The sequence below is a fragment of the Gasterosteus aculeatus genome, chromosome Y (assembly GCF_964276395.1).
Source record: "Gasterosteus aculeatus chromosome Y, fGasAcu3.hap1.1, whole genome shotgun sequence".
Taxonomy (NCBI): domain Eukaryota; kingdom Metazoa; phylum Chordata; class Actinopteri; order Perciformes; family Gasterosteidae; genus Gasterosteus; species Gasterosteus aculeatus.
This window is the reverse complement of record NC_135709.1, coordinates 21,537,632-21,550,680: the sequence shown is the minus strand read 5'-3', so window position 1 is coordinate 21,550,680 and position 13,049 is coordinate 21,537,632. Positions and strand designations below refer to the sequence as shown.

Sequence of the window (13,049 nt, the reverse complement as noted above, 5' to 3'; positions counted from 1 at the left end):
CACGGTGCAGAAGGTCATTTTGGCCTTCGGCATTAATAACCGGGTCCAAAAAACGCAGGAGACGGCCATCAAACAGCTGCAGAGGGCCCTCCGAAGCGTTAGACTGACTTTTCCATCTGCTGACGTTTTTGTGCCACAGGTCAACTTCTCCGGAGATCTTCCCCCGAAGGAGAAACTGCGCCTCACACATCTGAACACTGCTATTGCGAGAATGTGTGAGTACATCCCAGCGCTGCCAGCAGGTCTCTTTCACACAGGTCCGGATCACATCCACTGGACCCGAGCCACAGCTGCCCGCATATTTGACAATTGGGTTCACTACTTAAACTAATTGTCCCCATAAACCTGCCTACTCAGGAGGGGGATAAGTTAGTCATCAACCTCACTAAGAACTTTAAACTCACTGAAGCACAGCGCACTCTCCTTGGCAGGGGGTTAAATTTCATTCCCACTAAGGGAACTAATAAACAGATTGTAGAGCAGAGCCGCTTTGATCTACAGCAGTATCACAGGAGGTTAAAGCTGGCGGCTTATTTTGAAAACTCGAGAGAGTGTGAACGACTCCCGTTCATTTATAAATCGTCCTGGGCTCCTGTACAGGCACAAATACCACACACCATAACTGCTCTAATACAATCAGACATTCGGTATTTTAACACACACTTCAAAATTCACCACGTGCCGCCTAACCTCAGTAGGGAGGAAGTGCGGGCACTTGATGAACTAGTTAATAACAAACACATAGTTATTAAACCAGCAGATAAGGGCAGCTCTATAGTGATCTTGGACAGGGAGCAATATTTATGGGAAGGCTACAGACAGCTTAATGATCCCAAATACTACACCAAATTGACCCACCCCATTTATCCAAACACTGTCCCGATTGTAAATAAAATCATCCTAACTCTACATGAGAAGAAGTTTATTAATCTGAAACAAAAGCATTATTTAATGGGTGACGCTGTACCTAGAGCCAGATTATTCTATATGCTGCCCAAAATACACAAGGACCCTGCCAAGTGGAGTAAACCACATGAAATCCCTCCCGGCAGGCCCATCGTGTCTGACTGCAGCAGTGAGACTTATCACACTGCAGAGTACCTCGACCACTTTTTGAATCCTCTGTCGACCACGCACCCGAGTTACATAAAGGACACGTACCACTTTGTAGAGATAATTAAGAGACTCCGCATTCCGGACAACTCAATTTTATTCACCATTGATATTGATAGTCTCTATACAAACATTGACATAAAAGAAGGCATGCAGGCCGTTAAGAATTCATTTCGGAAACACCCCGACAAAAAGCGACCAGAAAAAGAATTATTACAGTTACTGGAGATCAATCTGACCCAAAATGATTTTGAATTTAATGGGAAATTTTTCCTTCAAATCAAGGGTACAGCACTGGGGAAGAAGTTTGCTCCCGCATACGCTAACATTTTTATGGCTGAGTGGGAGGACTCAGTCCTGAAAATGTGTCCCAAAAAAACGTCACATTACTACAGTATGTGGACGACATCTGGGGTGTCTGGCCTCACTCGCGAGAGGATTTTGACATCTTTCTGGGAATCCTCAACAGTTATAATGCATCTATTACGATTAAGTCCACCAGCAATCCCCCTTCTGTGGATTTTTTAGACACAACAACATTCAAAGGTGACACATTTCATGAAACACACAAACTGGAGATCAAAGTGTTCTTTAAAGAAACAGACATGCATGCTCTTCTTTTTAAGACCAGCTTCCATCCAAACCATACCTACGCTGGCTTAATTAAATCCCAACTGTTGAGGTTTCACAGAATTTTGCAGCAGGGAGATTGATTTTTACTCTGCTGTCCAAGTGCTGTTCAATGCTCTAGCCTCTAGAGGGTACTCTAGGTCTTTCCTCAGAAAGTGCCGGAGGAGCTTTCTTGAGAAAAAGCCCTTTATGGTGGTTTCTAGTCTCACTTTCGTCACAACCTATTCACCTTCCACCAGGGACCTTGTTAGAGGTTGTCGAGAAAGATTCATTTCTTACATTAGAGGCACCAACATCTTGCAGGATTTCAGGATCATCCCCGCTTTTAGGAAAAATAAAAACTTGCAGGACTTCTTGGTTAAGGCTAAAATCAAACCTCTTCATACTCCACCAGTTAAAAATCATGGCGATTATTTCAAACAGCGAATGTGGTTTCGGAGCCATAACACACAAGAAGTGTTCCATAACCGTGTTCGGGGGCATTTAAAATCGCATAACTGTGTATACCTGATTACATGTCAGGCTTGTGGCCTTCAATATGTCAGGGAGACGGGCAATAGTATTGCCACGAGGATGGCACAACATAAATATAATATTATTAAAAGAAAAAAGGTACAGACGCCATTATTGGCACATTTTATTCATCATGGGTGGAAATCAGTGTCCACCAGTATTATTGAAAGCAATCCTAGATGGAGCGCTCCCCTGAGGAGGAGAGCAGAGAGACTCTGGATCACCAAATTAGACACCGTACATCCCAGGGGCCTTAATGAGGGGTGAGAGGTGCAGACGATGGGGCAGTGCTGGACAGTGCACGGGACCATCACAATCTTCTAATCCCTAACCCTAACTATAACCACAGGCTCTGACCTGCCTCAGGCCAGAACAGCCCCCCACTAAAGCAACTTGGAGGCGAGGTTTGATCTCCTTCAAGTGTCCAAGAGGGGTGTGTGGGAAGGAGGGTTGTAAAGCTTACATCACATATGTCAGAGTCAAGGCCCGCGGGCCACATCCGGCCCGCGAGAAGGTTTTTTACGGCCCCTGGGATGATCTTGATTTATTATTAGAACCGGCCCGCAGACCGCAGCAAGCCGGCAGCCCGCAGATCTTTTACACGCACCAATACTACATTTCCCACAATGCAACGGTGACGCACCGAGCAGTAGGCTGCTTCATTTCAATATTTATTGGCACAGCAGTTGTCAGCATCACAGTAAAATTAACTTTCAGATACCCATCAAAAATGGCAAAACGGAAGGTGGACACTGAGAACCGGGGGTTTCAAACAAGGTGGGAGTCGGAGTATTTGTTCACGGAGGTAGCTGGAAAACCTGTGTGTCTTCTGTGTGGAGAAAGTGTGGCGGTACTGAAAGAGTATAATCTGAGACGACATTATGAAACGAAACACGCGGACAAAAACAAGAATATGGACATGGAACAAAGGCTACAAAAGGCAGAGGAATTAAAACGAGGCCTCAAATCTCGACAGGCTCTGTTCAAAAAAGCCAAATCACAAGGCCAGGCTGCTGTCAAGGCCAGTTTTATTTTGGCAGAAGAGATCGCTAAATCAGCCCGGCCATTTACGGAGGGGGATTTCATCAAAAACTGCATGATTAAAGTTTGTGACGAAGTTTGCCCAGAAAAAAGGCAACTCTTTTTAAATGTGAGTCTGAGCAGAAACACCATTGCCGAGAGAGTAGACCAGTTGTCCATTAATCTAAAAGAGCAGCTTGTGAAAAAGGGAAAAGATTTCATTGCATATTCCTTGGCTGTGGATGAGAGCACCGACATTTCTGACATTGCCCAGTTGTCAATTTTCATCCGCGGAGTGGACTCCAGCCTAAGCGTGACAGAGGAGTTTTTGGCTTTACGTCCTATGCATGGCACAACTACGGGGCATGATTTGTATGAAGAGGTGTCAAGATGTGTAAATGAGATGGAGCTGCCTTGGGAAAAACTCGTGGGTTTGACAACCGACGGAGCACCTGCGATGTGTGGACACAGGAGCGGACTGGTGGCGAAGATACGGGAAAAGATGCAAGAGGAAAACGCGACAGGTGAGCTGACAGCTTATCATTGTATCATACACCAGGAAGCGTTGTGCGGTAAAGCCTTGAAAATGGAGCATGTAATGAGCATCATCACGCGCACAGTTAACTTTATCAGAGCCAAAGGTTTGAATCACCGCCAGTTCAAGGCATTTCTGACGGAGTTAGAAACGGAGCATGGTGATTTGCCTTATCACACAGAGGTGCGATGGCTATGCCAGGGAAAGGTGCTTCAAAGATGTTTCGAGCTTCGTGAGGAGATTTGTCTGTTCTTGGACAGCAAAGGGAAAGACACAACACAACTCCGAGACGAAATGTTTCTGTGTGAAATGGCTTTTCTGTGTGACATTACGAGTCATCTGAATGCAATGAACTTGCAGCTGCAGGGTCGGGATCGTGTCATCTCTGATATGTACAGTACAGTGAAGGCATTTAAAACCAAACTGACTCTGTGGGAGACGCAGATGCGGAAAGAAAATTTGAGCCACTTTCCCAGCTGCCAGACCATGAAAGAGAAGCTCTCTACCAGTGCGTTCCCGAGCGCACAGTTGGCTGATAAAATAGGTATGCTTGCCGCTGACTTTCGACGCCGATTTGCTGACTTTGAAGCACAAAAAAGCAGGTTGGAACTGCTCGGTAACCCATTTGCTGTTGACGTGGAAAGCTCACCACCAAACCTCCAAATGGAGTTGATTGACCTCCAATGCAATGATGCACTGAGGGCAAAATATGCGGCAGTGGGTGCTGCGGAGTTCGCCCGTTTCCTCCCCGACACAATGCCCCAGCTGTGCATCCAGGCTGCTCAAACGTTGTCTATGTTTGGCAGCACATACCTGTGTGAACAACTGTTTTCTTTGATGAACTTGAACAAAACATCACACAGAAGTCGACTTACTGCTGAACACCTCCACTCAATTCTGAGGATTTCCTCAGCTCAGAGCCAGCTCAGAGAACATTACGGGTGACTGAACGTGAGTTTCCCCCAAGATTAAATAGCTGTCTGTTTTATACTTGTAACAGGTGAACACTATTGCTAGATAAGCATTGGTCTGAATTTAGGAATTAGGGTCAATGATTTACTTAGTTTATTTAGTTTCCTCAGCTTTCATCACAATATCAATACCTGTAAATTTGCCACACCGGCTTAATCTGAATAAGAAACAGTTTATTGGAAAGTAGGTTTGCAAATACAAGACATGTGTGTTGATGTTTTGCTGCATAACAACAAATACAATGCAAAAGTCAAGAATCATATTTTAAATTGAAACATCAAGCATAAACATATCGTAGCGCTGTAGGATGACGAAATAATACAAATAATGTCAATTTAGTACAATAAATACAATAATTTTGTCGGTATAAACATTTTGACCAGAGCGTTCTGATTTGAATATTTGGTAAACCTTTTTAATGCGTATTAGTTCTGCGCACACTGGTGGTCACGTGTGCCGTGAGTCTCCAGGTGATTGGCTAGGCCCGCGCATGACCCGGATTCATTGTTTCGTAGCATTTAGCCTGCAAGCCACACTGCGGAAAGACCGACCGTGGAGGGCTTTTCATTCACAGGATTTTAGAAGTTTCTCCCCGCCCCCTTTCCGAAAGCCATACATCCCGATAATACGGCGTGGTTTACGCTACAACCTTCTTTAACGGAGCAAAAACAACTGGAAAAGATATCTCTTCTCTAGGTTTTATCGGCGGTTTTATCTGCGAGCGGCGGGCGCCCGGACACACGCTGATGGCGGTCACTATTGAGGATCTCTATCGGAGCTACGGGGTCCTCGCTGATGCTAAGGACAACCTCAGTCAGGTACATTAGGCGAATCTTGTTAATGTTGCGCCATTGATAAAGCTCCGTTGCATCGCTACGGCACCTTATTCCACGTCCATCACCGTCAACTTTTTTTATGAGCTAATAATGTTGCTGCGTGCCTGCTATGCTAACTGTAGCGAGCTAGCGAGGGACCGTGCTAATGTCAAAGGCCTACCCCGCTGGATGTTTATGGGCATTGTGATCTTTACGCATTTGGGTGAATAGTTTACTTTTAACTTGACTCAAAATGAGTTTCAATTCATGCCACACGTTTGAAGTTGAGAAAACAGGCTCTAGTTCTGCAAGTTGGGTTACTTTCTGTGTTAGACCAGGTTTAATTGTTTGTTTTTCTGGTCCTGAGACAAATCCAAACCAACTACAACTCAGTCCACATGTTAAACACGTCCTCTAGTATTCCTTTTGAGAGTTTTAGCAAATGAATGCATCTTTCCATAATGGGGGGCCAACGGTATACTTATTTTGAAAGCCAAATTTAATGCCGCTGGCCCGCTCATATCCTGACATCCTGACACCAGAACAGAATATCTCCTATTCCAACTCTCTTCATTCCCACCTGACTGTAGTAAACATACGTACAGCCGTTTCTACATGACACTTAACTGTAACCACGATGTCCTATGAAAATGACTTCTAAACCGTTTAGCTGTATGCGCTATTGTTCCAGTGAGTCACGTTATAATGTGAGGTTTAGTATGTTTCGTAAGGAGTCTAATGTGAACGTCTTAATGTCTTTTAATTCCCCTGCAGCACAAAGATGCCTACCAAGTAATCTTGGATGGAGTGAAGAGTGGCCCGAAGGAGAAGCGCCTGGCGGCCCAGTTTATCCCAAAGTTCTTCAGCAGCTTTCCGGAACTGGCCGACTCGGCCATCAATGCTCAGCTTGATCTCTGTGAAGACGAGGACGTGTCGGTGAGTATTCAGACTTCAGGTTCGACGGGTTCCTCGGTTGATTAAGAGTTCATCACTACATTTCCAAACATGACTACATAAAGATTCTAAAGGATGCTTTTGGATTCAATGTATGTGTGCTTGTCTTTGTCCAGATCCGACGGCAGGCCATCAAGGAGCTTCCGCGGTTTGCAACTGGCGAGAACATCCTCAGAGTTGCCGATATTCTCACCCAGCTCCTTCAGACAGGTATTGGAAGCTAAACATTGTAAAGATTTTGATAATCTTTTTGTTCATACAAACAACTTTGCTGGCCATACAGCCATGTTGTTTACTTGCACTGCTGTTGTGATCCTTTGTTAATATCGTGATCTATTTTTAAATCTGTATAATATGTTGGATACCAGTTTTTCTCATCAGTCTAACTTGTATATTGTATATTGTCTTTCAAAATGTTTTTTAAAGTCCTACTTTTTTAATTATGTATTTTTTTTTGTGCCTTCAGATGATTCAGCAGAGTTCAACCAAGTGAATGGAGCTCTTGTTTCGATCTTCAAGATGGATGCTAAGGGTAAGCGTTTCCTCCCCCCACTGACCCAAAATAACTCTTCTATACTTGTCAGTTATCCGACCAAGTTTAGAACTTATTTATTTTCTGTTAAGGTCTGTTTTTAAAGGGCTGATTTAAGTTTTAGTTTTTAGTAACTGTCCATGCTTCTTTTTGTAAAACACGTAACCAATGAGCCTTTAATTGCTCAGGTACCCTCGGAGGCCTCTTCTCTCAGATCCTGCAAGGAGAGGACATCGTGCGGGAAAGAGCCATCAAGTTTCTGTCCACCAAACTGAAGACCCTGCCAGAGGACGTCATGACAAAGGAGATGGAGGATTATGTCTTTGCTGAGACAAAGAAGGTTAGCGTACAGTGAATATTGATTATTGATATTTGATGGTAGTTTGCATTTAACTACATCAATCACACCATATGACTGACTCAAATCTGGGAGGGCTGTGCTCATTAATCAACTTTTTGATCATCTGTTTGTGAGGACTCGCACTACTTGGCTTCCTATCTGTACTTTCTTTTATTAAATAAGAAAACATTGTACATTTGTGATACTGGTATGAAGCCGCACACGTTGATGACGGGTTTACGGTCTCCCCTGTGCAGGTTCTGGAGGACGTGACCGGAGAGGAATTTGTGCTGTTGATGCGTGTGGTGTCTGGCCTGCGGGTGCTGCAGACGGTGAACGGGCGGCAGCAGCTGGTGGAGCTGGTGGTGGAGCAGGCCTTCCTGGAGCAGGCCCTCAACCCAGCCGACCCAGACACTGTTGACCGCCTGCTGCAGTGCACACGCCAAGCCCTGCCCCTCTTCTCTGTGAGTACAGCTGATGCGCCTCCAGCGATAAGCACACACATCTCATTGGTAAACTTGTATAGTATTCATGATTTTGTTGTAATGAAATTGGGGAATCAATCATGCTCTTCTTTGTCCTGCTAGAAAAATGTCCATTCCACGCGCTTTGTAACCTACTTCTGTGAACACGTCCTGCCCAACCTCAGTGCCCTGACAAGTCCGGTGGCTGAGCTGGATATCCAGTTAGAGGTAAGTTCTTTATATATTTATTGATCACGCATACACCACATTCTTGCATCTAACAGTTCTTTATTGATCTATCATTAACAGGTATGGCGCAGAGTTTCATTCTAAACTATGAAGTGTTTAAAATCCTCCACCGATCTGATTATCGCCTCTCGACCGCCTCTTTGTCCGTGGCAATAAATACATTTAAATCAAATATCACTGGTCGTTTTAAATGCCAGTGTGGCTTTCAGACCAAACGACTACTTTCCCTGTTCTGGATTTATTCAGCCTGATTCAGCACTTCCATCCCGACAGGCCTGATGAATATGTGCAAGGTCGATATTCCTAATGTCTGACATTATGTGATCGGTTGTAGTAGTAAACAAAGTCAGCGTGGCAGCCACCTGTCAAAGATGTCAGCCAACTGCATGTTGTTAATGGGTCATTAAGCTGCACCACGCAATGCAGTTCTCATTAGCAATGCACATTACACTGTGAGGGGATCTGCTCAGCTGTGTGTGTCTGTGTGTAGGTGCTGAAGCTGCTGGCTGAGATGAGTCCTTATTGTGGAGACATGGATAAGCTGGAGCCCAACCTCAACATGCTGTTTACCAAGCTGCTGGTGAGAAGTGATGGCCCTGTTGTTTAGAGTAAAGTGGAAAGTCACTTAAAGTACACATCTGCAGTTTTTTGACTGCAAATTAAAGCTAACCGAATGATTGTACGTGTTTATTCCCTGTTTCTATAGGAGTTCATGCCTGTACCACCAGAAGAAGCAGAGAACGGAGAGAACACGGCCAGCGAGGAGCCCAAGCTGCAGTTCAGCTATGTGGAGTGTCTGCTCTTCGGCTTCCACCAGCTGGGCAAGAAGCTGCCAGACTTCCTCATTGAGAAAGTGGATGCTGAGCGCCTCAAAGACTTCAAGATCAGGTGAGTCTCACACTGAGAAGTTTGTTAAATAAAAGCCCATTCTGGGGGGGGGGTGTGGTAACTTATCGGTCATTTTCTAACGGAAGTGAATGTGCTTTGTATTCCAACAGGTTACAGTATTTTGCCAGAGGTCTGCAGGTTTATATCAGACAGCTGCGAGTAGCACTGCAGGGCAGGTCAGGTGACGCTCTGAAGACCGACGAGGTAACGGCCGCTCGGCAGCCTGTCAACAGACATGACGCAAACTGTCTGTTGCCTCTGGTCCCGCTGTAGAATGTATATGAGAGACTAACTCTTCTCTGTGTTGCCAGAATAAGATCAAAGTGGTGGCACTGAAGATCACCAACAACATCAACGTCCTCATCAAGGTAAGTCGTTCTCAGCCTGCACTTTGTCGTGGTGCTTGTGCTCACGGTAAAAATGAGATCCACTGTAATAATTCCAAGTAAAAGGATTTTTTGTAGGATTGCTTTACAATGTACATGGTTTCATTTTTTCTGATCGCTTGAAGGCATCAGACAAATACGTACTATATAAACTCTGCTTTGTATCTAATAACCCTTTTCCTATTTCTTCCCAGGATCTCTTCCACAACCCTCCGTCATTCAAGAGCACAGTCAGTCTGTCCTGGAAACTCATCCAGAAGTCAGAGGCCGTAGCGTAAGTCCGCTCCCGCTGATTTAGCAGTAGGGCTGTGCGGTATGGCCAAAAATCCATATCACGGTATTTAGATTCCGACGGTATCCCGTTATATAAGTAAACGCTAAACGCCTTAATTCATTGACCTCGAAAAGGACCGCGGCTACCCCAATTAGCTGTTTGCGGCTGGCAGGTCAACTGGCCGGCAAGTTAGCGTGTTAGCTTGTTGTTGTGGCGTAACACCGGTATGAACGGTACGTGAGAAATTCATACCGTACGGAAATCTTATACCGTCTACCGCTCAGCCCTATTTAGCAGTCGTACACCAACCGCACAGCATCGGTGTGTTCTTGCTGCCCTATCGGGTCCTCACCGGCTTTCTCCTGTGCATCTGTGCAGGCCCAAGCGCCCTTCCACTGAGGAGATGGGTGCTGCCGACAGCACAAAGAAGCAGGTGTCTCTTCAGCCGAGGAGGGACGCGCGGCAGATCTACAACCCCCCGAGTGGCAAGTTCAGCGCGACCATTGGCAATTTCACCTACGGTGAGAAGCGCTGTGGTTCTTTCATACTTTAGATACTGTGCCGCCATTGCATCCTTTTAATACACTCTTTACACTCTCAATACATTCTTTCAAAAGGAATATGCGTGATGAAGTGATCTTGTGATGTGAACATGGTATTTTTCAGCAGTATGTCCCATCAGTCAAACCTTTTATAATAAAATACGGTGTAGAAACGTATCTGCCTCTAAAATTCAATATAGGTTGGTATATTGTATTTCCATGCTGATCGGTTGTTTTTTCTGTTTATTTTTTTGTACTCCAGAGCAGCGTGGCGGCTTCAGGGGCGGACGAGGACGAGGGTTCGGAGGTCGAGGCAACAGGAGCAGAGGACGAATCTACTGAGAAGCACAAACAGGCGTACAGTACTCACTGCTCATTGAACTGCATCACATCAGGATCTTTTCCGCACCGAGACGGACTATTTGACACCCACTTTTGTCTTTGACTGGTCTCCATGTCTTTTTTTTTTTTTAAATTTGGAGGGAGGGGCGAGCTTTGGTTTCCTGTCGTCAAAATATCAGGCATCGGGCTCAGTCATTTCAACAATTACTCCCCGTAATCTTCTGCGCAAAGGCCATAGTTAGCGTAACTCTAGATGTTGTTTTTCCCCCCATCATTTTTAAAATATTCTGTGTATTTTTGTGGAACAAAAGACTACCAAGAGATAAAGATTGTCTTGTTTGGAATGTGAATTGCATTTCTTTCTACCTTTTTTATTTAATCGTGGTTTCTTTTTTTATTAGAACAGAAGATGATTTGGAAACTAGTCCGTAACAAATTACACTCTACACAATTCTTAACTTGCATATTAAACCCTTTCCCAGTCTGTCCTCCTTGATGGTCTCCTTTCCTGTCTCTCCTTCGTCTATTTTTACCCAGATCGAAGTGCTCGAATGTCTGCTGCACATGTGTCCGTGGTGGATGCACACAGTGGCACTATAAATAACGACCTGCCCCTCCCTCTGCTGCTGGTCATTATGTGCATATAGATACAGTGACATTGAAAAATAAAATGGAAATAAGACATCAGTTCAAGATTTTGGATGACAGGAATACAAATATCCCAACATACGGAGGAGACATGGGCATGTGGAATAATCTCTCCTCTCCTCCGCCTCTTGAAAGACGTACATGACCAGAACCACCTTTTTAAAAAGCCCAGTGGCTTTATAGGGGGCATATTGTGAAACCACAAACGGCGATGACCCTCGGACCCCTCCGACTCTGATCTACCCTGATCTAGCGATTCTGTTGATGAAGGACAGGTTTGAAAATCATCTTTTTCGAAATTAACAGCGGGGGTGGGGGTGGATGATGGATTTGGGGTAGGAGAAAAAAGAAGGGGGTGGGGGGTAGTTTATTTTAGAAATAGTAGGCAGTCTAAAACAAACAGACCTCAATCGAACACGCTTGTGCATCAAACCGTGATTTATTTGTGATGGAAGGAGACTTCACTCCCCCCCTCACCACCACCTGGTCCTCCGGCTTTTCAGCCCTCCGCAAACGATGTTACGTAATCTCACACGTGAATGTTAAGAGACGGGGAGGGGTGGGGGAGTTTCATAAATAGCACTATAGCGCTGCTTCCATTGACATCATTTAGAGATGGAAAAATAAATAGGGGGAGGGAGGCACAGGGTTCCTTAATTAGGGTCCTCGCTACGACTAGTCACATACATAGAAATCGTTTTGATATCTTCTTGTTTTGAGAAGATATGGGCTAATGAACTTTGCAACACCTTGATTATGCTTCACTGTCAATATGATAAGAATCTGATAATCAGTGGCGAGAGGGTGCATCGGCAAAGCACAAAAAACTCGGATTTCGAGTATACTCACTTTGGACCCCCGATTCGAGGGATTGCGGATACAGTGCGTTTTTCTGCACGATAGGGCTATCCGGAGACGGGGTTCACCGGGTTCAGACAAACTAGAGTGTGGCAGACGGGGTCTAAACCGTTGTAACTCTACTCCACATCATCGGATTCTTTCTAATTTACACATGTTTGATGAGACTCTGGGCCTGAAGAGATGTAAAGCTGAATCAAGTCACAGCCCCACCTACTGGTATCAGGAAGTCACCTTTTCTAGTATCCAGTAAAAAATGAAGGTGGTATTTAGAGAGGCTTTAATTTTGAAATAGTAAATCATAATGTCCTGGTTATCACCAAGTGACACCTTGGGGATGAGTACTATCAACCTGAATCACAATCACAATTATTATGTAACTATTGATAGATAACATTCTCCTCGCAAATCAATAAGACCACTCTTAAATCTTAACCTTAACAATGTTAGAGATGAAGTTTGCAAAGCCACATTCCTGGTGTTGCTTCTTATTGTTAACAACGACTGACTTTGTCCGGCGGCCACAGGAGTTTCTAGCCGTCCGGGCGGTACCCCCGACGTGCGGAGTAGCGACGACCCGTCCAACGCTGCTCGCAGCTTTAATTGTTATTATTGTTGGAATGCTTTGAAGCATTCCAAGTATTGTTGTTCAAATCTTTATTCAACTTCTCCTCTTGTATTCCATTTCTTCCCTTTCAACTTCAAACTTTCAGCTATGAAACCTGTTCAAATATTAAAATGTTCAACACCTTTCTGGCTTTCCATCTATGACTTTTTAGCTTTTTAGCTCTTACAATTGAATTCATATACATTGAAATCATAATCTTTTTTAACATGGTTTTCCAATGGAGTTAATTTTCCAATCCTCTTAAACTTCAGATTTTTCAGCTTTGCCATTCTTTCAGCTGCAGACACCATTTAACAATCGTCCCCCTCCACCTTGACTCCTCCTCATTCTTAATCACACGCTCACT

At 44.5% G+C, this 13,049-nt stretch overlaps 1 protein-coding gene and 1 pseudogene across 2 annotated transcripts; both read left to right on the top strand.

Moving 5' to 3' along the window:
• Positions 1-2,695: 2,695 nt before the first annotated feature.
• LOC120812496 (general transcription factor II-I repeat domain-containing protein 2 pseudogene) lies at positions 2,696-4,771 on the top strand (annotated as a pseudogene). The gene has a single exon (XR_013455217.1). The product of XR_013455217.1 is annotated as a general transcription factor II-I repeat domain-containing protein 2 pseudogene (transcript).
• Positions 4,772-5,280: 509 nt separating this feature from the next.
• Positions 5,281-11,063, top strand: LOC120812757 (apoptosis inhibitor 5-like). The gene is made up of 14 exons (XM_040168945.2): positions 5,281-5,601; positions 6,373-6,534; positions 6,669-6,762; positions 7,019-7,084; positions 7,273-7,424; positions 7,682-7,888; positions 8,012-8,116; positions 8,628-8,717; positions 8,844-9,025; positions 9,136-9,229; positions 9,337-9,393; positions 9,606-9,685; positions 10,064-10,206; positions 10,490-11,063. The coding sequence occupies exons 1-14, from the start codon at positions 5,530-5,532 to the stop codon at positions 10,567-10,569; spliced, it is 1,584 nt and encodes a 527-aa protein (XP_040024879.2). The 5' UTR covers positions 5,281-5,529; the 3' UTR covers positions 10,570-11,063.
• Positions 11,064-13,049: the final 1,986 nt, after the last annotated feature.

What these genes read in the sequence shown, in the direction of transcription:
- LOC120812757 (XM_040168945.2), top strand. Translation starts at nt 5,530, where the DNA reads ATGGCGGTCACTATTGAGGATCTCTATCGGAGCTACGGGGTCCTCGCT. An exon ending in CTCAAAGACTTCAAGATCAG is followed by an intron (nt 9,026 to 9,135) that starts GTGAGTCTCACA and finishes GTATTCCAACAG; the next exon opens with GTTACAGTATTTTGCCAGAG. An exon ending in CAGAAGTCAGAGGCCGTAGC is followed by an intron (nt 9,686 to 10,063) that starts GTAAGTCCGCTC and finishes GCATCTGTGCAG; the next exon opens with GCCCAAGCGCCCTTCCACTG.